This window comes from Haliotis asinina, chromosome 2 (genome assembly GCF_037392515.1).
Source record: "Haliotis asinina isolate JCU_RB_2024 chromosome 2, JCU_Hal_asi_v2, whole genome shotgun sequence".
In the NCBI taxonomy this organism is placed as follows: domain Eukaryota; kingdom Metazoa; phylum Mollusca; class Gastropoda; order Lepetellida; family Haliotidae; genus Haliotis; species Haliotis asinina.
Window position 1 is genome coordinate 5,389,972 of NC_090281.1, and position 27,245 is coordinate 5,417,216.

General features: G+C 41.7%; 1 protein-coding gene across 2 annotated transcripts in view; it reads right to left on the reverse strand.

Annotated features, from left to right (window-relative positions):
• Positions 1–1,363: 1,363 nt before the first annotated feature.
• Positions 1,364–27,245, reverse strand: part of LOC137273173 (ATP-dependent RNA helicase A-like) — a 34,911-nt gene continuing 9,029 nt past the window's right edge. For both annotated transcript variants that reach the window (XM_067805662.1, XM_067805663.1), the window contains exons 5-29: positions 26,964–27,076; positions 26,648–26,787; positions 22,056–22,102; positions 20,614–20,750; positions 20,290–20,379; positions 19,731–19,919; positions 14,362–14,439; positions 14,006–14,125; positions 13,317–13,530; positions 12,536–12,618; positions 11,730–11,886; positions 10,893–11,005; positions 10,373–10,586; positions 9,834–9,928; positions 9,110–9,183; positions 8,290–8,442; positions 7,919–8,079; positions 6,877–6,988; positions 5,748–5,915; positions 5,187–5,271; positions 4,640–4,738; positions 3,924–4,091; positions 3,627–3,742; positions 3,283–3,477; positions 1,364–2,909 (exon numbers count right to left, since the gene is read on the reverse strand). In XM_067805662.1, coding sequence (XP_067661763.1) covers positions 2,438–2,909; positions 3,283–3,477; positions 3,627–3,742; positions 3,924–4,091; positions 4,640–4,738; positions 5,187–5,271; positions 5,748–5,915; positions 6,877–6,988; positions 7,919–8,079; positions 8,290–8,442; positions 9,110–9,183; positions 9,834–9,928; positions 10,373–10,586; positions 10,893–11,005; positions 11,730–11,886; positions 12,536–12,618; positions 13,317–13,530; positions 14,006–14,125; positions 14,362–14,439; positions 19,731–19,919; positions 20,290–20,379; positions 20,614–20,750; positions 22,056–22,102; positions 26,648–26,787; positions 26,964–27,076 — 3,593 coding nt within the window. In that variant the 3' untranslated portion in view covers positions 1,364–2,437. The remainder of the gene's footprint in view (positions 2,910–3,282; positions 3,478–3,626; positions 3,743–3,923; positions 4,092–4,639; positions 4,739–5,186; positions 5,272–5,747; positions 5,916–6,876; positions 6,989–7,918; positions 8,080–8,289; positions 8,443–9,109; positions 9,184–9,833; positions 9,929–10,372; positions 10,587–10,892; positions 11,006–11,729; positions 11,887–12,535; positions 12,619–13,316; positions 13,531–14,005; positions 14,126–14,361; positions 14,440–19,730; positions 19,920–20,289; positions 20,380–20,613; positions 20,751–22,055; positions 22,103–26,647; positions 26,788–26,963; positions 27,077–27,245) is intronic.

Here is a 27,245-nt window from a genome sequence, read left to right on the forward strand (position 1 = left end):
ACCCCACTGCCCCATTTCCTTAAATACAAAAACATACTGGCCAGTTTCTAACTTCCAACTGTAACACTCTGCTTATGCATCGATTTCCACGGATTATTGTACAGAGCAAGACTGCAACTTAAGACCTGCCCCTTCAGTTAACATCCAGTCATGAAACAGCATGTTCTACACAGTACCAAAGAATCTTGGCAATCTATTCACATCACTTAGGTTTCTAAAGGTATGCTTTTATCTTTAAAGAATAAGATAGTGATGCATGGAAACTTACATACATATACACAAAGAATAATGACTTAGTCTTTACAAAGCACAGTTTACCATGAAAATTGTCTGATATTCAGGAGAGTAAATGAGTGAATATGTTGTTATGTTGTTTTCAGTGATATTTCAGCAATAAAAGAGAAGGGGACACACATTCAGTACGAAGAGGCTATACCACATAAGCTGGTTCAGTGTTGACTCACAGACTGTGTCTGTGGGATACACATCTTAAACTGGGGCCTATTGGTTCTGTAACAACCAGACATACTCACACAGGCACATGCCATTAAACGCAATAATACATAAGTAAATCTCAACTCACAGTAAAAGTTGCAACTTCTAATTTAATGTAGCTTGCATTGATAAATTCAGAGCTAAAACAGATAATGGTACTTTTCAGGTTTTTTATAACAAACCAAATAGTTTAATAAAATCCAAGAGCTTCAAGTGACATTCTTTAGTTAACCTGTAGTCAAAGCTTCACCTGGGATTAACGCTGCAGTCATCACTATGTCAAGACAATATCCACATCATTAGTTGAAGTGAGAGACTGCTGAGTTTGGTTCCATGCCACTATGGGTGTGTTTCTTTTACCTCAAAGTGTGTCCTGTCCATGGGAGGATAGAAACCCTTTCACTCTGGCTGATTTTCTTATGTTCACATAAAATAGATTTGACAAAATATTTTTTCTTGGGTCATAGACTTGCGGATATATACTTGACAAAAATAGTTAGGGATATATGTTAATTTTGAAATTATGAATAATGATCTATCTACTCACTGACACACTGATAAAATATCAATAATAAAAATGCCAATATCCCTGATTTACTTTGTCCATTAAAGCCTAAAAACCATCCCTTTTCATGCATTTTAGGCATGGTTTAGCTCCTGTCATGATTCAGTCTGGAATATTTCATTGTAACTGTGTGCCATATAATGTCATCTGTCGGTTCCCCACTCCACTGTTCAATGTAACATCACCCCAGTCTTCATCAGTGGACAAACACTCTTTGCCATTTTCCTCCATGACCAACCAACAGCCCAAGCAGCTGATCTGAACTCCTGTGTCCAACTTTCAATGATAAAATAATAAAATCAATATTGTTCATGGAATTTTATTTCACACATCGATCAAAAATAATATTAAGCACAACTGGTCATATCCTGTAAACAAACTCAACACAGTAACATGGAGACAACAGTGGGTGTCAAACTTTATCAGGCTGACGTCATTGCATTGGGATCATCCAAGGGACACAACTCTCCACAGTAGAGTAACTGTGCCACTCAAGGCAAACAATGATGAGTGCTGTCTACATGTTTGACAGCTTCATACACACAATGTTGCAACACCTAAGAACCTTAAATTGGCATTCTAACACATAGTTCACGAAATGTTTTAAAAGTGGAAAATGCCAGGCAACCAGACTGATAAGTCTGACAGATTACATGACTATCACTGAATGTTGGTAAGGTAGGTATCATTAACCAATAAATTGATATGATGTGAATTACTTAATGGCAGTTAATTACAACACATAATGAAAATAATTTAAAACATGATGCAACAATACAAAACGGACATTTCAGTCATGTATAATTTGGGTACTAAGTATGTCAAGTAAGGTATCACCATAGAGTATTAGCAATACAGAATAGTTTCGACAGTTATGAAATCATCTTTCACTTGCATCTTCTCTGTCAAACTCAACAAGCACTTCAACAATCTCATCACAAGATATGCAAGTTACCATTTTGAAATCATTATGAAACTTCCTGTATCAAAACACATACACTGGACTAATTACTGTCCATTTTGTCAGATAAAATTAATAAAATATTCACGCTAATAACAATGGTTCAATATTTCAAGAGATTTGCACAAAATGCAAAGATTCTGGAAATGGAGATGGTTGTCCAGACTGTGTATGGTATGCTGATGTAGTGTTACATGAAATCAATGCTCAGATACACTCTTAGGTTCAAGATTAGTCTCAGACAGACATCTTCACCTTGAAAATAAAGACATATTCAATGTAAACATTCTATACACAGAACAAAAACTTCATGAAGACGTCCAATCCAGAGTGTCATAGTTTGTAACAGATTCATGGTTTCTTGATCAACAACATCGTAAGCTCTCAGTTGTTGACCTGTGATGTTCCTCTTTAATTTAGTCCTCATCTCCACCACCAAACTGTCTGTTGCCTCTTCCAAAGGAGAATCTGCCACCCTCACTACTGCTTCCTCCACCCCAAGAGCCACCTTGCTGCTCATTGTGGAATCCCCCTCTACGGCCAAATCCACCCCCACCTCCATATCCCCCTCCTCCTCCATACTTGCTCCCACCCCCACCAAATCCACCTCCTCCTCCCCTACCCCGACCACCTCCGTAACCGCCACCTCCATATCCTCCTGATCGTCCACCTCCATAGCCTCCACCTCTACCACCTCCATATCCTCCTCCACGACCTCCATATCCTCCTCCTCGACCTCCGTACCCTCCTCCTCCACGACCTCCGTACCCTCCTCCTCCACGACCTCCGTACCCTCCTCTACCTCCACCATATCCTCCTCCTCCTCCAAACCCCCCACCACCCATCCGGGGCACCTTGGCTGGAGGTCCTCGCATATTGTTGCCACCCCTGTGGAGAGAGAATCATGATTTCAAATCTACTGACAACTGAAGTGCTCAGAACTTCAAAACTGTATCTTCAGATAGGCAGTTTAATCAAGTAACATGACTGGAAATGTCAGCAATTACACAGGGAAGAATATGATGCATACTTTTACTGTAATACATGTGAATGACTTGGATTTAATGCTGTGTTTCCAGAGTTTCAGTCATGGCAAATATTTTTGTGAAACTGATGTCATCAACATTTTTACCAGCACTCAGCCCAAACAGCATTCTAACAACCAGTTTGGGAGAACATGTCTTGTTCAAGAGGATTTAACCTAAACTTTCATCACTGTGAGACAGCAAGAGGATACAAGGACTGTTTTAAATGTACTCACGATTCCTGGCTGAGGCCAAATCGGCCAGCATGGGGGCGTGAAATTGCCCTCAGCACAGCCAAAAGACACTCTTCTTGAGGCCCCGGCTCAGACACACCCTCTGGCTCCTTTGTCGCCCTCACAATCAGGGCCTCCAGCAATGGACGCAATGCGACCAAACTAGCTGCCAACTCATATTCCATCTGAAGGTTGATCCTGAAAAGACACAATACCTCAGTGACAGAATGATTTCCCAGCAATACAATGACTTCACAGTAGCATCATGACTTCTAACTTAACACAAAGACATCCTAGCAACAATGTGACACCTCAGCATTCAAGTCTCCCTGTTAAGTGACACTAACCAGTTGTCTAGCACTATCAAGTCTCCCTGTAAAGTGACACTTCGTGCTCCAAACAGCAGGAGTTGTAGAGGTGTGGCCATTGTCATCTGCTTGCAAGAAACAGCTCTGGTTCTGATCTGAAGCAGTAACATCAGTTTAAAGTCTTAAATCTGATATATCATTGATGATATCAACAGAGGATGTTATACGACACAAAACAGAAAAGAATTATGTACATGATGGCCATTATCAACATCACTAAAAGCCTCTTATTAGCATCTTGAATCTCACTAGCTGCTTACAAGGTCTGGTACTAACCTTTTCTCCGAAGATGAAGAAGGGTGATGGGAAGTTGACCTCGAAGTTGCTGCAGTTGACTGATGACTTATGTACGAGGGCAGCTCTGCTCTCTGTGGTCAGCACCTTCCTCTTCTCCTTGTGGTAGCACACGTTGGGGTACAGGCCCATGGTCAGCAGCGTGATAGCCTGGAACACATGGTAACAGTACTTCATGCTTGACATTGCAGTTGTATGACAAGTGAGCTAGGTTAGTTTTACACTGGACACAGCAATATAACAGCTATATGGCAGCAGTGAGTAAATAATCGAGTCTGGACCAGACAAACTAGTGATCAACAGCATGAACATCGATCTAGGAACCGATGACATGTGTCAACCAAAACCGCGAGCCTCACCAGCTGACCCTATTACTTGCCTCTTTAAAAGCATGGGTTACTGAAGATCAATTTTAACTTGAATTCTTCACAGGTCCTGTTTGATACAAATCTGGACCCATCTATCCAGTGGCTGATATCATGAACAAAATGACCAGCTCCCTGTGTCCTACCACCTGCATAATTCTATTGAGCAGCTGAAAAAGCAGAGGCTGATTGAGATAAGTTTAGTTAGTGAGTATAGTTTTCATCACTTTTAGCAATGCTCCAGCATATGTTTTAACCATTAGGAAAGCCCACAGCCCCTTGATCAGTCTCTAAATGATTTTTAGAAGTGATACACTTTGAATGACCACTCACAATGTCCAGTCTGTTGTCTGGCCCCACGAAGTTGAAGCCCATGGGCATGAGGCTCTCTTCTGGAAATCCAGCATTTGACAGGATGTCCCTCAACTGATTCTGTCAAGCACAGAAACAAAACAGCAACATTTATAGTAACATAGTAACAAACACTCCAATGGCATGTACCTACTAGTCCTTATGATACTCTAACTATTGCGCAGTTTTTGAAGTACTAGAGCCAAGTTCTGCTGGTAGTGTCATGAATTTCGGCATAACAATTGATTTCTCTTGGCAAGGTCATTATGGGAATCTAAAGACCTCTAGCATCTCATCTCTCTGATTGTCTCATCATCAGATTTTGTGTAATGACCATGACCAAAGAAGTATACTATCGTGATACAGCAGCATGGGTGACGTATACTGAACTGAAAAAGAAATTCAATGCATTTCTTTTGCTGTTGAGCAAACAACTTGAAATGAAGATTGGCTACAATTTTTATAGTGATGTTTATTAACATTTTCAGTCCGGAACGTGATAAGGAAATTGTGATTCTGATAGAGATACCTTTGCTTCAGATGTCATGCGTAATGTTTGGAGATTGAGGGACTTCTGGTCACAGAAATACATCTCACTGTCCTCGCCCCCTGATCTGAAACACACCCAGTCGAATTGTGAGTAGTCTCCCTTGTGTCACTCAGGAGTTCTAAAATCTCATCGCTGTTCTTGGGATTACCTCACATATTTGCTCAAAATGCAGCTATTAAATTTCACAATGACAATAAAGCTGGGTTATCTTTCTTTGCTATTTATCACTTCTCCATAAATAATCCACGAAACATTAACATCAATGTTGGTTTATTCTTTCACAATTAAAATCATGATTATGTCATAAAATCATTGCACAACATTTTGGTGTAAACACTAACATCATACTACTAACAGCCCACTCACTGAAATACAGAAGTTTAATATCCATAGTACTTGGTTTTCACTCATCTTTACAACTTCAAATATCTTCCACATAAGAACCTTGAGCTTCCAAAGAAACCAGGATATTGCGAGGAACATGATACTTTTGACCAAACTTGCGACAACTACTTGAAAATATGGTAAAAGTCTCAGTACCTGGCCTCCTCCCATAGTTGAAAGGCATTGAGTAATGCCACATGGTCACTGAATCGGCTCCCGGCTAGACTCTTGTGAACCCACCCAAGGCGCCGCCGGTCTGCCGGGACAATGAAGGGTTCTGGGAATGTGGTACTGGCAGCTATTGTGCACATTGCATCTCCAACACTGAAGGAAAGAACCATTCTAAACATACACAACTAAAGAGCAATTCACACTGGTCAATAAGCTTTATAGAACAGTGAGTCAGTGAGTGAGTGGATTTGTCATTCTTGTTTACCCTTTTTTCAAAGCTCCATTAAGTACATATAAATAGTTCAAGCAGAGCCTGTTTGTTAAGCAATCTCAAATGTCAAGGATGTTCAGCACTGATTTTCAAGACCTCTTAGCTCCTTTCTGCGACTGTTACTGTGAAAAAATAGCACATGCTATTATCTCTTGAATGGAAATGACGTAAGGTACATCCAACTTTAATACCAGGTATCGGGTCTAGGCTAACTACTCCTCGGACAACTGCCCCCCAGTCAACTGCCCCCTGGCTATCTGCCCCCCGTCCATTGTGCCCCCCTGGACAACTGCCCCCCATGCTAATTGACCCTTGGAAAGTGCCCCCCCCATAATAACAACACCAACTGCCTTTGAGACCCTTGAACAGAACCTTCCAGAATTGAAACTTGTACTGAATCTAAAGATGATGTGTTGTGGTATTATATTGCGCTATAAATAAAGATAACATCATAACATTTAGTCTGTGTGTTTTGTTATGATGGGGGGCGGGGGCAGTAGTCCGGGGGACTATTAACACGGGGGGCAGCAGTCCAGGGGGCACAATGGATGGGGGGCAGTTGTCAGGGGGCAGTTGTCTGGGAGGCAGTTGTCCAGGGGGCAATTAGCCTGATACCCAGGTATCGTATAAAGACTGTGGACATCTCAATGTGTCAGATAAAACATTATCTCGCTATATTGTTGACAAAAAAAACAATGTTTAGGCTCCCAATAATAACTATTTACCATTCTTTTCTAAGACATTTTACTGACGCTAATGGTTGCTAACTTTACAGTTCATCAAAAACATACCATGTGACATATATTAAAACCCCAAATCATGCTCTTTGATGCAAACACTTACTAAAAGATACATCCGAAAATGATCATCTTGCCAAGCCGAGGCTCAATAGGAAGTTTAGCAAGGATCTTTCCCAGGGGAGTCAACTCATCATTTGCGTCCAGTGCTCGCATATCTACAACATACAGATAATCTCAGAAATACAATGGAAGGCTTAAAAGTGTGTACTCATCCTACAAAGACAATGTTGGTTATTACTGATGGGGGAATCAGCCAAAAAAGACACAGTACAAAGTGTGAGTGAGTGAGTTAGGTTCCATGTTGCTTTTAGCAATATCACAGCACAGGACACCAGAAATGGGCTTCACACACTGTGCCCATGAGAAGAAATGAACACTGGTCAAGCGAAGCCTTAAGCACTAGGTTACCCCACTGTGCCACACAGGTTAGTGAACAAAACATCCCCCTCCCACCCAGGCCTCTGGTTCTTCAAGATCGCTGGCTTTGTGCACTTGCAATTGGATGCCTGTCTCTGACAGTCAGTCAGACAGTCTGAAAGTTTTAACTGTAACAGTTTATTCAGGGTATTTACAGTATCCCGGGTGAGACTCAACCTAACATAAGTACCAGAATCTGTACTTAACTGGGACAGTGTAATCTTAAATATAATGTGGGCTACATCTGACACATCTGGCATTATGTATCAGAGTCTGACCGGTAACACAACAGTAACTGATGGAGTCTTTCTTGGAGTTGAAGTATGATGCTCCTATATACCCACTTCAGATCAAACTGTTTATATCTCTTGCTGGTATGTTATACTCATCTTGCCTACTCAGTTATATCTTTTTAAATATTCACCCAAATGTCACATCCCTTGTCATAAAGAGGTTGCATATCAATAGAATTATGTCCCTTTTCCATCAAGCCAACTTAAAAGTGTCATTTAAATAAACACAATGGGGTTTTGTGATACAAAAATGGGCTGTACCCCTGAGGGGAACTGAAGCCTGACCTTTGGTGTGACAAGCAAACACATTAACCACTCGGCCATGCCTACAATACAGAGACAGGAATGTGATACGTGTCACATCAATTCACCCACCTCGAAGTGTTGCTTCAGCTTCAATGACAGCATCGAGGGGTGGAGGCTCGACTGCCTTCTCCAGGAACTGAGCAATCGGACCCAGTCTCAGCAGCTTGATTGACAGTGCCAGTTCATGAAGTGGTGTACGGAATATTTCGGGTGTAGTGTGTTGGTCCAATCTGTGAAGAAAACATACAAAAGTTTCTGTTTTTTCAAAAGTGGTACAAAAGCAACTACACAGAAAGTGAATTAATACACAGGCAGTGGGAGTCAGTGAGAGGGGTCCAACCTAGCTTATACTAATATTCCATCAATATCGAGACATAAATTTGACACAGTCCCTTTGATTCACAACCCCCACTGACATTTCAAAATGAAACAACTCTCACTTGTCAAATCTGGCCCTGCTGCAGAGGTGGAAAGCAAATCCAGGTCTGACACGCCCTGCTCGCCCACGTCGCTGCTCTAGGTTTGTCTTGGATGCCCACACAGTGGCATAGTTGGTCATGTTGTTGTGGGAGGTGAACAACTTCATTTTCGCCCTGGAATTGTTGGACAAGAGGTTTAGTCACCAAAACAATTGTGTGTAAGGTACCTGTCTTGATGTGTATGTGTGTGTCTGTAGTGTGCGTGCGTGCGTGCGCGTGCACGTGTGTATGTGTGTATGTGTGTGTGTCTCTCTCTCTCTTTCCCTGTGTCTGCATGTTTGTTGCATCAATGAAGTTAAGCAACATTGAGGTCGGACAGTCCTTGGACGGATGACCTTGTTTGGCAGCCTGACTCAAGAGAGTTTCTAGCATTTCAGTCCTGCCCCACAACGAAACACATTTGATGGGGTCTCACCTTAGAAAGGGAGTTTATTCAAATGGCCTTTGTTTACCCAGCAGAAAATTGGTACTCGCTTAGACAAAATCATGTGACTATAACCTTGTAGCACTCAACAAGCAGCCTGGGTTTACCAGGGTTATGATTATCAGATTCTGATTAAGTGCTGTGAGCAATCACTTTGTGTTTGGAGACTGTATGCTAAGGAAGGTGACAACCTATTTTTATTATTTTTGTTCACAAGTTTTCATGCTTATTCAACGCAATAAATGCCAACTGTGGTGGAGTAAGTGTACCACACCTTGATGGACTTTTGAGCCACCTTTTGTATGAGAGCAGGTTTTCTATCATAATAGTAGAAATAATCAACACTACATAACCTACTTGCAGGAGTCGATGACAAACACAACATCATCAATTGTCACACTGGTCTCAGCAATGTTGGTCGACAAGATGATCTGAAATAGTTGAATATGTCTGATTTAATACTGCAGTCTGGAACATTTCAGTTTAATGAAGCTGGCTTTTAAAACAGATAATAAATACTCCAATGGTTGACAGCAGGATCAGACTCTGAGGATCCATGACATACATGGCAAGCATGACACCCCAGTCGGTGTTTCAGTAAGTGGCAGGTGCTGGGACCCAGTCAGTTAGGAACCTCTGGGTAGTGACACAACTCAAACTCAGTTGCTAATCTTACTGGGTGTTGATATACAAGAGGCCACCAAAAAGTAGGTGGCTGAACTCTATTCTTGATGTCCAATGTTTGAAAAGCTGCCACTGTATTTTGAAAGAATCATTAACAAAGTTATTTAACAAATTTCACAGATGTGGGTAATGTCTTTCAAGAGATATTAGTCATCACAACATCCCTCTGGTATGAGGTCAAAGGCTCAGCAGAAATACAGATTCCATGTTGTTGGAAGAGGTCATGTCACTCATTATTGTAATATTGTTTCAACAACTGGCCTAAACACCCCAAACATGGAGCAAACAACTTGGTGTATGTGAAAGTCCAGAATTCCAGCCAGTTGTTTAACTCCAGTCAACACTTAATGGTTTCACTGTATTAGGAACCTGTTGAAGTTGAGTTGAAGTCCCTTACCTTGGTGACTCCCTCCGGTACAGGATTAAAGACTCGGCGCTGGTCTTCTCTGGGAATTTGGGAGTGGAGGGGGAGAACACGATACGCTGAGCTTCCTGGAAACACAAGGAAAGAAAGTGTTAAGTGGTCACCAAATTCAAGACCCTCTTGTATACTGGACAAACAGGCAATGAGAAGTACAAAAAAGTTAGCATCAAATTTACAACAAAACTACAGCTACTATTCTGTCTGTCTGTCCATCCATCTATCCATGACCCACAAACCACCCACCAACTAAACTTTCACTCCACGTCTGTTACTCTCTCAATCCATCCATCCACTGACAACCCACCTACTTAATATCCACGACACTTCTGTTACTACTGTCTGTCTATTAATCCATCCACAATCCACCCATCGCCCATTCAGACACTAAATTTCCACAACACTTGTTACTACTGTTCATCCATCCATCCATCCACCCACCCACCCATCCACCCACTGCCTTGCAAGATGAGATGAGGCAGAAGTATCAAGTCTGAGAATCCTTTGTGACTGACCGAACTCTGGGCTGGCCTCCAGGTGCTTCTGTAGGGAGACGATGAGGTTCCATCCTGGCAAGAAGACCAGTACAGCCCCTGGCACCTTCAGCTGTTTCAAGTAACGCAGAATGGACTCGATCAGCTCGAATGACAGCTCCTTCTCATTGAGCTGTGACATGGCTACCTTGGTCTGTGGGCTGTAGTCCCCTGACAGAATCAGGTTGCAGTTCTCCTGCAGAAGCACATTAAAGGATGAGCAAGTTTTAGTAACATCTGTCCAATATGCCACAATGAATTACTCTGGAACATGTTCAAACCAAACTTTGATGGGAGTGTAAGACCATGTGTGGTTCTGGTTTTTGAAAAGTTACTAGTGTGATTTCTACAGTAAGGCACAAATAGTCTACTCTTGTGTAACACTCACTGACAGTGCCAGGGTGGCAGTTAAAATGTATGGTGATGAGGCTCCAATTAACATGTGTCAGGAAATTGGAAACTTATTTATGGTGTTGGTGTTTTGATCCATGTAGAATCTAACCTCTTGGTCATCATCTCCAGGTAGGTCATCCCCGCCCCCTCCCTTCTTTCTCTTCCTATCATTTGGAGGAGGGATGAAGTTGAGCATTTGGATACAGTCCTCCAGGTAGTACTCTGTAGAGAAATGTGTGACCATCCTTTGTACAATCAATCATCCAAAGACAAACTTAACATGCTTGAAAGTGTTAAAGTGAGGTATTCACAGTGACAGTAGCCTAACAATAATGGTCTGTGATAGCTGAAGTATTAGTTCAAAGGTATCTGCAGTCCCCAGAGGCGAACTCACATCAGTAAGACGCTGCCTATCAAGGTGAGTTTTAATGTGACGTGATAAATGTTTACATGTGTACAAACATAAAGGATGGCTTTATTTGCTTCAAAGACAACCATGCCTTGAGTTTTCATGGGAGAAAATGAAGTGTATCATGGATCATTATCCAAGTCACCACAACCATGGAATACCATCAGCAAAGTATATCAAAAATATACTGGCAGAACAAATAGTGTGAGAGGTAGTCAATCAATCAGTCAATATTTGTTACAACAACCTAACATGTTGTACAGTCTATGGAAATCAGCAGGTCACTATGATGTGCTGGGCTGTACTTGCTTAAGACTTTGTATCCCCCTGCTGCTTACTTATGTCAGCATTCACTGTAATAAGGGAATGAAAGGTGAAGGTGAAGATATTCCTCCAAGGTACCAAGTATTACCAGTATTGACCTTGTACCAAGTATGATCGATTTCTGTATTTGCGCCATGTGACACAGTCCCTTTGATTCACAACCCCAAGTATGATCTAGTACGGACATTATGCCAAGTACAATCTAGTTCTTACCTTGCACTGGGAAGACTCGTCCATACACTTCCACCACCTCACAATTTCCAAAGTAGTCCTGGAAGAGTGATGTATCCACAGTCGCAGACATCAACACCACTCGAAGCTCGGGGTAGGCATGTACCATGTCCCGGAGCAGTACAAGCAGGAAGTCAGTCTGCAATAGAGCAGGCAGTGTCTCAATCCACTGTGTCAATGCATCTTGTTACAAGTGTCTCCAAATAAACAGCCTGCCTCTGACAAACCAGTTCAAGAGCAATAACCCATTCCATCAGGGTAAATAACATTGCATTGCTTCCATTTGGAGGATTGACGGTTTGAAAGACATCACTCGTCTACATAATATCTCCATTGTTTGTGAGTGAGTGAGCGAGTGAGTGAAAGAGTGGGGGAGTGAAGTTTTACACACCCTTTAGAATATTTCAGCAATATCACTGTGGGGAGCACCAGAAATGGGTTCCTCACAGTGTACCCATGTACATGTACCTGGTGAACGCCCTGACACCCTACTTCCCCATCTCTTAACCCATAACATTCTATAGAGACATGGTGCAGATTTCTATAGATGGGACATAGTCATGCTTCTTGTGTAAACATTTTGTGTATACTTTATATACAGCCATTGAATGGTGATTTATGCCTATTAGTTCCTCAACTGACTGTCAGCTTATTGGTCCAGCAAAGCATTTGTAAGAAAAAACTATCAGCAGTCACATTACCAGTTTAGATAAGAAACTGGATTTGTTCGATATCACAGATTAGTAAAACATCGAGCAAAATAACATGTGTTACAAGAAACTACTTACATTGATATCTCTCTCGTGGATTTCATCAACGATGACATGAGACACTCCTCTCAACCCTCCTTCCATCCTCCTCAGCAGAGTCCCTGGACATGAACAATGTTGTTGTTAATACATTCAATAATACCGGTTGACTTCACACTCAGCAGTAGTCCTACTGACTCTCAATACAGCTTTCTCCAACATTACTTTTGTTTCCCAGTAACTTGTATGGCTACTTAGAGCCTCTGCACACCATCGGATCGGATCGGATCGGATCGGATCGGATCGGTGAGGTGAGGTTTAATGTTGTATTTGTATATTTCGCTCGTGACAATGTGCATGTGTGTGTATGTATGGCTGCTTGTACTTGCCTAGACTTAAGCTGGTTTTATAGCGCAAGTGAACAGAGATACCATGCCACAGTTAAGCATCAATATCCCACTCAGATTAACTGAATCTAAACCAACCAGTCCTTTCAGTACCCACTATTGACAAGTATCAGGTAGGGACCAACAAGTACCATATTTTCACATCTTTTGTTATGAGGTGGCCGTGGATGGTTACACAATGCAAAAATGTTACAATGTCAAAATGACTCACTGAAATGGAGATCAGCATCAATCTCCATTATTCCAGCAATATCAAGACGGGGGACACCAGAAATGTTTTTCACACACTGTACCTATGTGACGACCTAAACCAGTAATATTGCTGTGAGAAGTGAGCACATTCACCAAAAGGCCACCCACTGACCCAGGAAAACCCAGCTTGTATGTGTGTGTGGTGTAGGCAGGACACTCACCAACGGTACAGTACAGCATAGCTCCATACGGTCGGGGCAAGGCCGACTCAAATCTGACACTGTATCCAACAGACATTCCCAGGTTTTCACATCTCTCAACAGCGACACGCTCAGCAATAGATACAGCGCTCAACCTCCTGGGCTGTGTGACAATGATGCCACAATCCGCACCTCGACCTTCATTCACCATCTGGTCCAAGATGAACTGTGGCACCTGATAGGTCAACATTATATGAATGAGTGAGAGAGGTAAAGACTCATATGGTATAACATTTATAGAGAAAGGGTTTGCAAGAATAATTATGATATGTTGTTAAACACTAGTCGCAAATCAGACAAAGTGAAGTTATGGAGGATGTGTTTCCTTCCTGTCCTGTTAACCTTGGCACTATTTCATCAACCTGTTTTTACTGTGTAATCTGTCCACCTTATTCATTTAGATGTCACTTACAGCTGGCACTGGTTGCTTGTAGACCATTTCTGTCCGTCAAAACCATTTCCATGTTCCAATCAACCTATCCAATCTCACAGTTAAGTGACATGTCATCTCCAACCACTCGTGCCATCTCTACTCACCTGTGTAGTTTACCACAGCCTGTCTCTCCCTGACGTCTACTGTCATCTCTACTCACCTGTGTACTTTCACAACACCCTGTCTCTCCTTGATGCATACTGTCATTTCTACTCACCTGTGTAGTTTTACCACAGCCTGTCTCCCCTCGGATGAGTGTCACCGAACTTCGCTGTATGGTCTGAAGGATGTAGTCATGGGACTCGAACACCGGCAACTTGGACCGCTCTGTCATCATCTGGAAAACATGTTCACAAACAAATCATAACCATCTCAAATGATCAAATTATTCAGTTAACAATTCATATGTTAAAGAATCTATTAACACCAGCAGACTATCACAGGTGACCCTTTCAGATATTACACAGCCAAACAAATGTAGCAACAAATACCAGCTTTGCATCTGAAGCAGCCTTGAATCGATCACCACTCCTGGTGCTGTCGTCTTTGGTAAAAAGTTTTGAGTGTACGTACCCTCTGAAGTTCCTCGTCACGGTTTCGCTGGTCCTCAGAGCTGTTGAACAGATCCTGGCTCACTTGTTCCAGGCTGGCCTGATGGCAAAATATACACTCAACATTCGAACTAACCTGTAGAGGTTTCTGATTCTTTGAACATAGTCCTCCTTGGGGTACATATAAGCATTTATATGTCCATTTTAAATCCCTATGACAGCTGTAACAAGAGTCGTCAGAAGATGACATATCCCCCCGGCCCCCACCTATTTGAAAGGACAAATCATCTCAAGGTTACTTGATGCCCTTTTTCACTAAGTTTGAAGTGTTTCCATGGAAATCATGAAAAAGATAAACGCCATATATCTGTAAACAGCAAAAGGCACCACTTCAAGATCTCTCTCATATATCTGCCAAGATCTGTTGAAAGATATGAAATGGTTTTCAAGTTGTGTTCCGGAAACGAAGCTAATGCCTCCTCTTTGAGACTAAGTCCAAACTGTTTGCATGGAAAACGTGAATAAAAAAAATGCCAAAACTTTGTAAATAGCAAAAGGCACCAATCTGAAACATTTCCATGGAAACCGAGAAAATCATCAATCACAAAATCCTGTAAATAGTGAAAGGCACCACTATAGGTTCTGACTGATATATCTAAGGTTTTGAAGGAAAATATTGAATGGTTTTTAAGTTCTGCTCCGGAAACGAAGCCCATCCCTCCATTTTGAGACAAAGTCCTAAAGCTTTCCATCGAAACCAAGAAAATGATAAATCACAAAAAAGTGTAAATAGCAAAAGGCACCACTTTGGGGTCTACCACACATATCTACCAAGTTTTGCTGAAAGATATTAAACAGTTTTTGAGTTCTGCTCAAACGACCCCACCATTAAACTAAGACCAAAACATTCCATGGAAAAAGAAAAAAAGTAAAAATGCCAAAAATCTGTAAATAGCAAAAGGCACAACCATAGGTTCAGATTATTATATCTATCAATTTTGGTCTAAAAATATTGAATGGTTTCTGAGTTATGCTCCAGCATTATATGCCGGAGGGGGATAACAATATATGAATAAAATATTTACAACATTAAAAACTATGTTTTTGTGTTGTGAGACCTCCCTACTGGGCCCTGTGTCTCCCCGCAGCCAAGAGTCGATAACTCTAGACTATAACCTTGTATCTCACTTTCCATGCTGAATGTAATTAGACAGAATGGGGGGGGGGGGAGCAAGTGACCGTACTCCAAGGAGGACTATATTCAAAGAATCAGAAACCTCTATAGGGATAGTTCAATTCTTTTTCATATTGTCCTCCTTGGGGTACATGTAAGCATAAGACAGACTCCTAAAGACTGATCCAGGCAGCAGTATTCTGTCTGTATCAAACAACCTGACAATAAGAGGAATTCCCTAACTAGAAATAACGGAAAGGCTCCCTTACCTGGCCACTTGTCCAACACTGCCAATCAGGCAGGGGGCATGAGCCACAGTCAGGGTCGAACACATTATGTTTAAGAATGTAAAAAATCGCAAATGTAAACTGCTCAGATAATCCCCCCTCCCTCCCGTAATTATTCTGAAGAGAAATAAGGGACTCTAGCAATAAATCCAAGCAAAAGTTTTCAAGGCCATAGAGCAGTACGGGAGGAATGCAAAGTATAATGGATAAAAAACACCACCATAGAACCTGACACCAAGGGGATTGGAAGAAAGGTTTTATATACCCATCATCAGTTAGATCAGCAGATAATGGTGCATTCTCAAAAACCTTAGAAGCTCAATCGGCTAGAGAGGTGGAAGACCTGCCCAGAAGACAGAACTGAATGACCGAACTGAGCATGCTTCCTGAAGTGTCTTTCAAGTTGGTAATGACGTATGAACGTACTTGGTTGGGCTCCAAATAACCATGGAGCAGATCTCCTCAATAGGCAGGACTGCAGCATATGCCTTCACAGTAGCGGCCGCCTTACTGAAGGGGCCTTCAAACCCTCAGGTGGCACACATACCTTTATGAGTGTAACCCATACAAATAGATGAAACAATCCACCAGGAAATAGTTTGTTTCTTTGCCGTGAGATCCACCTTACCCTGCCATAACAGCAAAACAACTGATTATTCCTATGGATACTGGCTGTTCGCCTGATATAGGCCTTAAGCTTTTGCACACATCTTGAACATGGCTGTGCTGTAAAGGGGCACTAGACAGCGATAGTTGCCTGAAAGCAGGAAACTCAACAGGAGCTGAAACGTGGAAAGAACAATCCCTCTTAGGACAGTAACTGTCCGGCAACCTAATAATAACTCTATTGTTATGGAAAACAGTTTGCGCTGGATCTGCAAACACTGCGTGAATGTGGCCTGCCCGCTGGACAGCCAATCTAGAACAATTGACAGATCCCATGGGTGACTGGTGCGTCGGACAGCTGGACTGAGTCTGTCCACACCTGCTAAAAAGAGCTGAACAAGAGGGTGCTGCCCCAACGGTGTGCCATCAAATAATATCCAAGAACAGTTGAAGCTGCTAGAACAGCTTTGAACCCAGACTGTAGAAATTCCAAATCAGAGGCTAAATCTGCAGAAAAGGGATCAAGAATCCCTCTGCTGACACACCAGCACACTCCGAGTGCTGTATAGGTTGCATCCTCAGGCGTGCATGCCAAACCACATCCAGTCACCGTCAAGATGCCTAGTAACCAAACCTGAGCTAATGCCCAGGGCAACTTGAAAACTGAAGAACACTGAAGACGTGGTTGAGAGCATTAGGGAGACAATCCCCTGTTCCATATTGAAACATGCCCCTAACAACATCAGATCCTGCACTGGAACAAGCTCTCAGATTTCTTGAGCTTGATAGGATATCCATCACTTGATGTGTGGAATCCCTGCTTAATTGCTGGCTGAGCGCCCTGAGCAACCAGATGTCCATAAACCGGTAACAGAATCTGCCATGAGACCTAGCTAAGTGAGATGGAGTCAACACGCCACAGAAAGCTAGAGCTGATGCATGCCCATGACGGCACCCAGCAGGGATGACGATAAGTCCACCAGCTGTCCTTGTAACACTGACAGATAAGCTGAGTGGACAGCCATGCGCAATTGATGTTAAGGAGTGATATGAGGCCTTAAGTGTGGGGGCATTATTTTGAAAGGGAGGTAGGCACCAATCCCATTAGGGAGGATGACGAGAAACCCCTGAAGGTGCCACCAGTGTCAGATGTGTATATGTATGCATCCAACGACTAGGTTGATGTGAGGCTTCCTAGGCATGCTATTCACTAAAGCCAAAGCTCGGATAAGGCTGTCCGGGCTTAGGAGTGATCTCCAAGCCTGACTTCAGGCTGCAACCAACCTACTCCAGATGCATCCAATCCCCTCTGTTGACAGGCGTGCTGAGGTCCTTAAAGAACCCAGACAGCCCCGTATCAATCAAGGACTTCACAGACAACATCTGCTGCTGAAACAAATTTGATGAAGCATCGAATGTAACCACAGCTGCTGAAGCAACAGTAGGAGCAGTTGAAGTGGAAACAGGGCAGAGATGGGTAGAAACAGGGAGTAGGCACCTCCTTGACGACCTTACATTGTTAGGAGCTGACTCAGTGGAGGCAGCCGCTCCAGACCCCTTGCCTTTTCAAGGGTTAAAAACTTTGTTTGAAAACCACTTGCCATAGGGCAAGTGACCTTAAGAAAGTAACTTGTCCCACTTACCATAATTTTTATGACATAATCATGATAATGAAATTATGAAATAATAAGTCAACAGCGTATTTGATGTTAAAGTTTACTGGATTACTTATCAAAAAGTGATAAAGAGCCAAGAAAGATAACCTACTTTGTTAATTTGTGAAATTTGATAGCTATATTTTGAGCAGATATGAAATGAAATCCAAGTTTATTTGCAGTTTGAAAACATAAGCGGAAAATAACTAGTAGTCCACGGACATTATTTGATTGCCTGAAATGAAAACTGACCTGTCCCGCGCATCAGGCGATGGTGATTTTTTAACCCCTGCTTTTTTGTCTGAATGCTTATACAATGGTTCCTGGGCCAAGATATCACCCCTGCCTTGATTAAGATGGTGCAGAAAAGTGCATCCTCTCTTCTGCACTTAAATGATTTGGGCATAAATACTGTGCTTGATGGGTGATCTTTTTCTTGATGATTACCCTACTTGAGGCATCGTATACACACACACTGCAGGTTTAAACTGCAAAAGTGAAAACCCCATGCAACAACCTTCCCCTGTAGCACCAATACATACGATAAATAACACACATAGGCGATAACCACTTAAGCTAACATCGCTAACACATAAATGTGAAAGATAATGAAAGCCAATACAAAATGGCAACATAACTACCATCCGCCATCTTGACAAGCACATGGCAAGCCAACAAGGACAAGCAAAAGTTACAACAAAAGATGAATGAAAACATTCAGAAACTATCTCTAATTCACCCATGTGGGGAAAAAAGAGAACAATACAGTAGTTGCTTCAAAACCACTCCTCTTAGGTCTAGTAGGAATTCAACAACAACTCTCTAGCTGATATGGACATCTTGAAGGTCGAATGATGGCATGGAAAGTAAGGTACGAGGTCATAGTCTAGAGTTACCTGCACTTGGCTGCAGGAGTCTCTTTTTTGCTTTGTAAATATTTTATTCAAATGTTGTTAAAACTGTCATAGGCATTCAAAATGGACATTTAAATACTTATGTGTACCCCACAGAGGAATACATGAAAAAGAATTACATAATATATAGTGTTTCCTCCAGACCACAAAAAGGGTAGGGTGAAGTTTCTACAGGGAAGGGCACCCTAGTTTGAAAACAGCACAAACCACAATAAAAATCAAAACAAAATGATCAGATTGAGCCTCATGTATTATTAATCTACAGTCTCCTTTGCTTTTTTCCTTAGGAAATTTTTCACAACAGTTTCCAAATCGGTGTCATTGTATCTGTCAGTGTTTAGGCTGATCATAAGATGCTTGTTACAGCTGCTGACTTTCAGTCTGTTCCTGTGCTCCGTCACAACTAGCAAGTATGGCAGGGCGCAGTAAAAAAGGGCAGGGCGCAAGAAGAAAAGGGTAGGGCGCGGCGCCCTTCTAAAACGCTCTGGAGGGAACACTAAATATAACAGGCTTTAAGATACAGTAACCCAGGGTTATAAGCAACTTAGAGAGACCACTATTAGGTTGTAATAATTGTTCCTTATCATATTTCAACTAAAATATACAAGTGGCTAGGACAGCAGTATGACTACTAGGTACAGCCAGTCTTACAAGCATGGGAAATGAATCTATAATCTGGTTAGTTTTACAAATACTCCTTGTTGATGGGTACAAAAACCTCTTGAGTTGCTACTTTTATTCAAGTTGAGTCTCACCATTGCCAGTGGTCCCTCGTCTATGTTGCAGTTGATCCAGGGGTTCCAGTTTGGTTGTGGTGGGGACCATGGCACAACCCCAGGGGTGTTCCTCTTGGGGGCGGGCTCAAACTCATCAAGGGAGACATTAGTAAGGAGGGATATGGGAGGTACTGAGCCATCCTCTGCTGGTGGAGGGGGGCCTTGAGGCTGACAAAATGAGACTCAAAACATAAGTAAATACAACAGGTTTGTCTACTGGACATCAGGTTAACTGCAAAAGAAAAACACTTTCAGGCACTGATATCTTAAAGTATGTACTGACAGTGTCATCTGAATATATCACACACACTACGTATTTAGGCCTTTGAATCTTTTTAAACACATGAAGGAACCAAATCAATTCTATGAAACACAGCATCTTTACTTCCAATGAAGCTCTCGGTAAAGCTTAATATTCATGTTTCTGAAGTGATTGACTGAGAATTGTGAGTGAGTATGGTTTTACACCCCTTTTAGCTGTACTCCAGGAACATCACAACTCTTAGCAACAAGGCTGCTCTGTTAAAGAAACACGTACCCTGGGTACTGGATCAGTACCCCACTTGTCCAAAACCTGCATGATCTGGTTCTGCAACTCAGGACTGACAGCAATGTCGTATGGCGGCAACTACAGCAACAGAAACAGTGCATGTGTTAGTACCAAACTATACTCCATTCGTATTCTTTTATTTTCAAGAATTCTTTTGACATCTTCACATTTGGTAAAGTGGTGTATCCAAACATTGTGCTCGACAACTAAAGAAGTTAGCCATATATACTTGTCCTATCTCACTCTGAACTTCTAAAAGGCCACTGAAAGAAGTCATGGGGTGTCACTGCTTGGAAAGACTTCCATCCACACCTGTTCCGAATCCTTCTTCTTCTTCAACCCTGTGTAGGGCTCAATGACGTTCATGTGATAGAGTTGTCTGACAAGGGACAGTGCACAGGACTTGGAGGCAACCTGCTTGTTGGATCCGTGTTCTTGTGCATGGACATCTAGGAACATTGAAAGTCATGTCAATTTAAAATGCTTGGGATCCTCAGTCATGACAGTGATATTTCCGCAACATTCAGTGAGTAGATTTAAGTCTGACACTGTTTTCAGCCACATTAAAACAATATCACGGCTGGGGGCACTAGAAATGAGCTTCACACATCATACCCATGTGGGGAATCTCGAGCCGAGGTCCTCTCAATGACGAGGTAACACTTTAACCACTAGACAACCCCCAATCTTTCCTATCACATACTATCACATAGGAAACAATACAGCACATTTAGCATTCTGTTATTTCCTGTTCCATAGGAAATGCCCACAATTAAAGGAAAATTTCATACTTAAACAATTTCATATTTCATATTAGGGTACTTCAGAATTTTCCAATCAAAATTCTATCACATTTCCTGTTTAATATGCCAACAGAAATGCTTAACATCAAAATGTAATTATTATGATAAAACTAGACATGATTTATACAATATTCTTCACAAATATGATGAATAACATCCTTAGGAAAGAATTAGGAAATGTGAGTTAAACACCCAAAGGAAACTATAATGTAAGCTGTAATGGAACCCTGATGACAACAACCGTCTGCTTGAGCAATTGAGGAAGAAGTGAGGAGCGGCAAGCCTTTGGTGTGATTGGCCTATTGACCACCACCCATGATACCTACCAGTTCTTTATTGGTATTTCTACAAGTCAACTGAAAGCTGATTTCAACTAAACGATCTTGATAGAAATGGCAGATGATAGCAAGGACGATAAGGGGCAAAAAGGAGGTGTGGTCAAAGCAAGCCCTCTCACTGTCGATGCTTGCTATTGTCTGCCATTTGTGTCAAGATCGTTCAGTTGAGGGTCAAAATTGGCTTTTAATCAACTTGTAGAAATAACAATAAAGAAGTGGTAGGTGTCATGGGTGATGATCGATAGCCCAATCTCCAATGATTATGTTTAGATGAAGTTTTAATCGATTGCATATGATGTTAGCATAGCGATCGGCAAAGCAGGCGGGTGGGGTACACCAAAGTGTCTGGTCTTGTTTAGATATAATGTACTGTGAAGCCTTTCAAGTTGGGGGGTCATCTCAAAATTTGAATTTTCTTTTAAGAAAAATCTATAATCCTCGCAATGACACATGTTAACTCCAGGGAGAGTGATTGCATGTTCGCTGAACTGGACAGAAGTTTCCACTTTACCATTCAAAAGAGAAGATATGTAAGCAAGAAACATGAGTCAGGAGAAGGGAAAAATACATGAATAGGTCCTACAAATCATTGCTGTAATTGACAGTTACTTACTTTGGTTCAACTTCTTTACGTAGAAATTCATCTCGGCCATGAAGCTCCTGGAACACAAGCACACAAACAGATAGTTATCTCCCTTACGCACAGAAGACTAGTGTATTCCCTGAATACAAAGCTGATTGGTTACATACACAATATCAAGCCATCTACCTTGTTACAGAAACCATCTACGACATTATTAAAACACTTACAGCACTTACTGCTTGAAGAACTAACAAGACAACAGCAACTGTGTCTCAACATATGTTTTACATCATAAATATCAATATCAGTCTTTCTGCCGTTAGAATAAAAGAAATAGAGACATAAATAGTCATTTAAGACAAAGTGGTCTCTGATAGTGATGTCAGTGCAAAAACTTGACGGGTCAGCAAATCATGGAACATTGTGAGGGTGACCTGTACATTATCAAGTCTTGGTATTGAGAATTATGAACGACTGAGTGAGCAAGTGTGATTTTATGCTAGCAATACTCTAGCAATATCACAGATGGAGACACCAGAAATACGCTTCACTCACAGTGCCCATGTGGGGAATCCGACCCGGGTGTTCAGCGTGACAAGCAGACCCATTAACCATCAGGCTACCTCACCAAGATTGAGAATTATGAGTGAGTGAGTACAGTTTTAAGATGCTTTCAGCAACATTGCAGCAATATCATGATGGGGATAACAGAAATGCACTTCACACATTGTATAAATAAGGGAAATCAAACTTGAGTGTTCAGAGTGATGAGCAAACGCATTAACCACTGGGCCACTCCATCATCCCTGATAATTATGATCAATGACATTTTACTATAATGATACACTAGATCAGCAAGTCTGTTCATCTCTTACAACATGCATACGTTACTGGGGATCTATTCTAATCTCAGAATTCAAAATCAGACAATGTCTAATTATACAAGATACTCACCAGTCACCTTCATCTCTGACTCAGAAGGATGGTCCCAAGAGGTCCCCACCACTGGCCCCTAGATCATGGAGAAACAACCTCAAGAATGCTGAGCAGTACACCAGACAGAGAATTCCATCCAGAGCATAGTCAGTGTAGCCACTGACTGAGCTGTGTGATCACACATCCTAACACCAGCATTACTCAATATCACCTGAATCACCTGATTATGAAAACCATAGGTATGCAACATATGTTTTGAGCACTTTCTAAATGGCATCGTCTAATCAAAACCATAGGTAGTTTTCAATTCCATTGTTTGCACTGAAATGTTGGGAACAATTATTTTTATAAATTGTTTATTGTTTAATATATCAAAACTTTAAACATCTGGAGGCAACTATTAAAATAAACGATAAAAATATTTAGGATATGTTACTGGAGTTTGGTCAATAATTTGAGGTGTGTTAAGCAATTTGACTGGTGTACTGCTAAACATGCCCCACTGCGTGTCACACAGCTGATTCTCTATCAATAATTTGAGGTGTGTTAAGTAATTTGACTGGTGTAGTGCTAAACATGCCCCACTGCGTGGCACACAGCTGATTCTCTATCAGCAACAGTGCCACAAATGATGAAGGTTGTTTCTCCACAATCCCCACGGTGACCTTCACATGAGAAACCACTACACTGCACATTCAGTGTATCATTTCCACATTCTAAAAGTGTGAGGAGTTCTATAGTGATGGAGCCATTTGCTACCATAGCTGTTGACGTCACTTCCTCGCAACAAAAAATGTTACAATACTGACAAACTTAAAAGATAAAAAAACTTTCTTGATCCTGGGTTTTGATACAGATTCTGGTACCGTACCATCAAGTATTCTTGCAGTCCTACATCAGTACATGACAGTGGTTCAAGAATCTGTGCTGATACATCACAGTCAGGAAACAGAAGTTGTTCTCCGTAAAGTTTGTCAGTATTGTACTCCACCACTTTAAAATGCCACTCCAAGTTGTTTACGACATGGTAGCAATTGGATCCTGATTGTCATAATGGAATGTTGATACAAGACACTGGATTACCAGGGATGAGTATGCCAGCAATGATACTCTCCCATCACAAGGCAACATATTGACCTTATTGCAATATGACTTCAATGAATAACTTCTGTCATCACACACAATAGTTCCAGCCAAAATGCTGGAATTAATGCAGAAAATATTTTTTTTTATCCATTACCTAAAATTTCCATATGCATCATCTTGTATAAATCTCAAACTTACTGCCAGTCCATCAAGATGCTGCCATATCTGAGTGAACTACCCATCAGTACATGACCATGATGCTGCCATATCTGAGTGAACTACCCATCAGTACATGACCATGATGCTGCCATATCTGAGTGAACTACCCATCAGTACATGACCATGATGCTGCCATATCTGAGTGAACTACCCATCAGTACATGACCATGATGCTGCCATATCTGAGTGAACTACCCATCAGTACATGACCATGATGCTGCCATATCTGAGTGAACTACCCATCAGTACATGACCATGATGCTGCCATATCTGCGTGAACTACCCATCAGTACATGACCATGATGCTGCCATATCTGAGTGAACTACCCATCAGTACATGACCATGATGCTGCCATATCTGAGTGAACTACCCATCAGTACATGACCATGATGCTGCCATATCTGAGTGAACTACCCATCAGTACATGACCATGATGCTGCCATATCTGCGTGAACTACCCATCAGTACATGACCATGATGCTGCCATATCTGCGTGAACTACCCATCAGTACATGACCATGATGCTGCCATATCTGAGTGAACTACCCATCAGTACATGACCATGATGCTGCCATATCTGAGTGAACTACCCATCAGTACATGACCATGATGCTGCCATATCTGAGTGAACTACCCATCAGTACATGACCATGATGCTGCCATATCTGAGTGAACTACCCATCAGTACATGACCATGATGCTGCCATATCTGAGTGAACTACCCATCAGTACATGACCATGATGCTGCCATATCTGCGTGAACTACCCATCAGTACATGACCATGATGCTGCCATATCTGAGTGAACTACCCATCAGTACATGACCATGATGCTGCCATATCTGAGTGAACTACCCATCAGTACATGACCATGATGCTGCCATATCTGAGTGAACTACCCATCAGTACATGACCATGATGCTGCCATATTTGCGTGAACTACCCATCAGTACATGACCATGATGCTGCCATATCTGAGTGAACTACCCATCAGTACATGACCATGATGCTGCCATATCTGAGTGAACTACCCATCAGCACATGACCATGATGCTGCCATATCTGAGTGAACTACCCATCAGTACATGACCATGATGCTGACAACAAATGTCTGTCCACAATCTGGTGTCACCTGGCTCATGTGGCACTGGATTGTGTCTTGTCAGTCTGGCAAACTGTGTTTAACAGTAAATAGCACACTCTGCTGTCTTGTCCTTATGCGTGCAACTGTCTTTAGTACAAAGACTCATTCACCATATATGGTAAAAGAAAATGTGTTCATGGGTTGTGGTCTTTGTGCTTTTGGTCTTTGTGTACCTTGTGTGTACTTGTAGCCTGTGTGTAACACGTACTGGTACTGTAGCATGTGTGTACTTGTACTGTAGCATGTGTGCACTTGCACTGTATGTGTGTACTTGTAGCCTGTGTATCGAGTGTGTAATTGTAATATGTGTGTACTAGCTGTAGCCTGTGTGTACAGTCAGTGCACTCGTACTGAGGATATCTTGTGTGTACTTGTACTGGATAGTGTGTATACTTGTTCTGTGTGTATCGTGTGCACTTGTACTGTCGGTATCATGTCTGCATTTGTGCTGTGTGTATAGAATGTACACACGTACTTCGTATCTTGTATGTACTTGTAGCCAGTGTGTATCTTGTGCGTACTTGTAGCCTGTGGATATCTTGTGTGCACTTGTGCTGTGTGCATCAAATGTGTACTTGTAGGCTGTGTGTATCTTGTGTGTTCTTGTAGCCTGTATCTTGTGTGTACGTGTAGCCTGTGTGTATCTTGTACTGTATTTATCTTGTGTGTACTTGTAGCCTTTAGATGTCTTGTGTTTACTTGTACTGTGTTTATCTTGTGTGTACTTGTAGCCTTTGGATATCTTGTGTTTACTTGTACTGTTTCACAGTGTTTGTATCATGTGTGTACTTACAGGCTGTCCAGAATGTGTGTTCCTGTACATTGTGTGTATTGTGTAGTCTGTGTGTATGTATGTACTTGTAGTCTGTGTGTATCCTGTGTACTTGTACTGTGTGTATCCTGTGTAATTGTACTGTGTGTATCTTATGTGCACTTGTACTGTGTGTATCTTATGTGTACTTGTAGTCTGCATGTATTGCATGTACTTGTACTGTGTGTGTGTGCAAGTAGGCTGTGCATCATGTGTGTACTGGTACTGTGACTATCTTATGTGTACTTGTACTGTATCTTCCATGTACTCATACAGTACGTAACATGTATTCATGTTCTGTGTGTATCGTGTGCATGTACTGTGAGTGTCTTGTGTACTTGTACTGTGTGCATACTTGTAGACTGTGCATTATGTGTGTACTTGTAGTCTGTGTGTATGTATCGCCTGTGTCTGTCTTACTCTTACCGGTTGTGGTCCGGTCCCATCATGGAATACTTGTAATCTGCATGTATTTTATGTTGCTGCAGAAACTGGTGAAGCCGACTCTTGGCATTCTCCAGCGTCCAGTTGCCGTGGAGATCAGCATTCAAGTCTACATCCTCGGACTGAAAGTCGTAAAGGTTTCTAGTAACCATACAAAAAACAGATTTCAATTCCTGACTTTGAAATACAGATAGTTCCTTTGACTGTGAAGTTAAATGAAAAAAGCCAGCTGTTGTGAGGAATCAATCACTGACTGTTTAAAATTAAAGTTAATCTTGAATTTGGAAGTACTATGTACCTCTTCCATAACTCTCTTGTCGGCAGCTAGCCTGTCGAGGTAAGCTTGTGGTGGTCCTCTCTGGTACATAGGAAACTCTCGGGGTGCACCCATTGGTTTGCTGTCAGCGCCACCTACAAGGGGAGGTAAACATGAATGAAGGAGCATCACACAGGTAAGGTAGTCATTTTGTGTTTGTTTATTGTTTAATGTCACACTTTGCAATATTCCACCTGTATTACAGCAGTCTGAACCAGACAATCCAGTGATGCTATATAGGAGCAGTGATCCAAGTCATCAGCA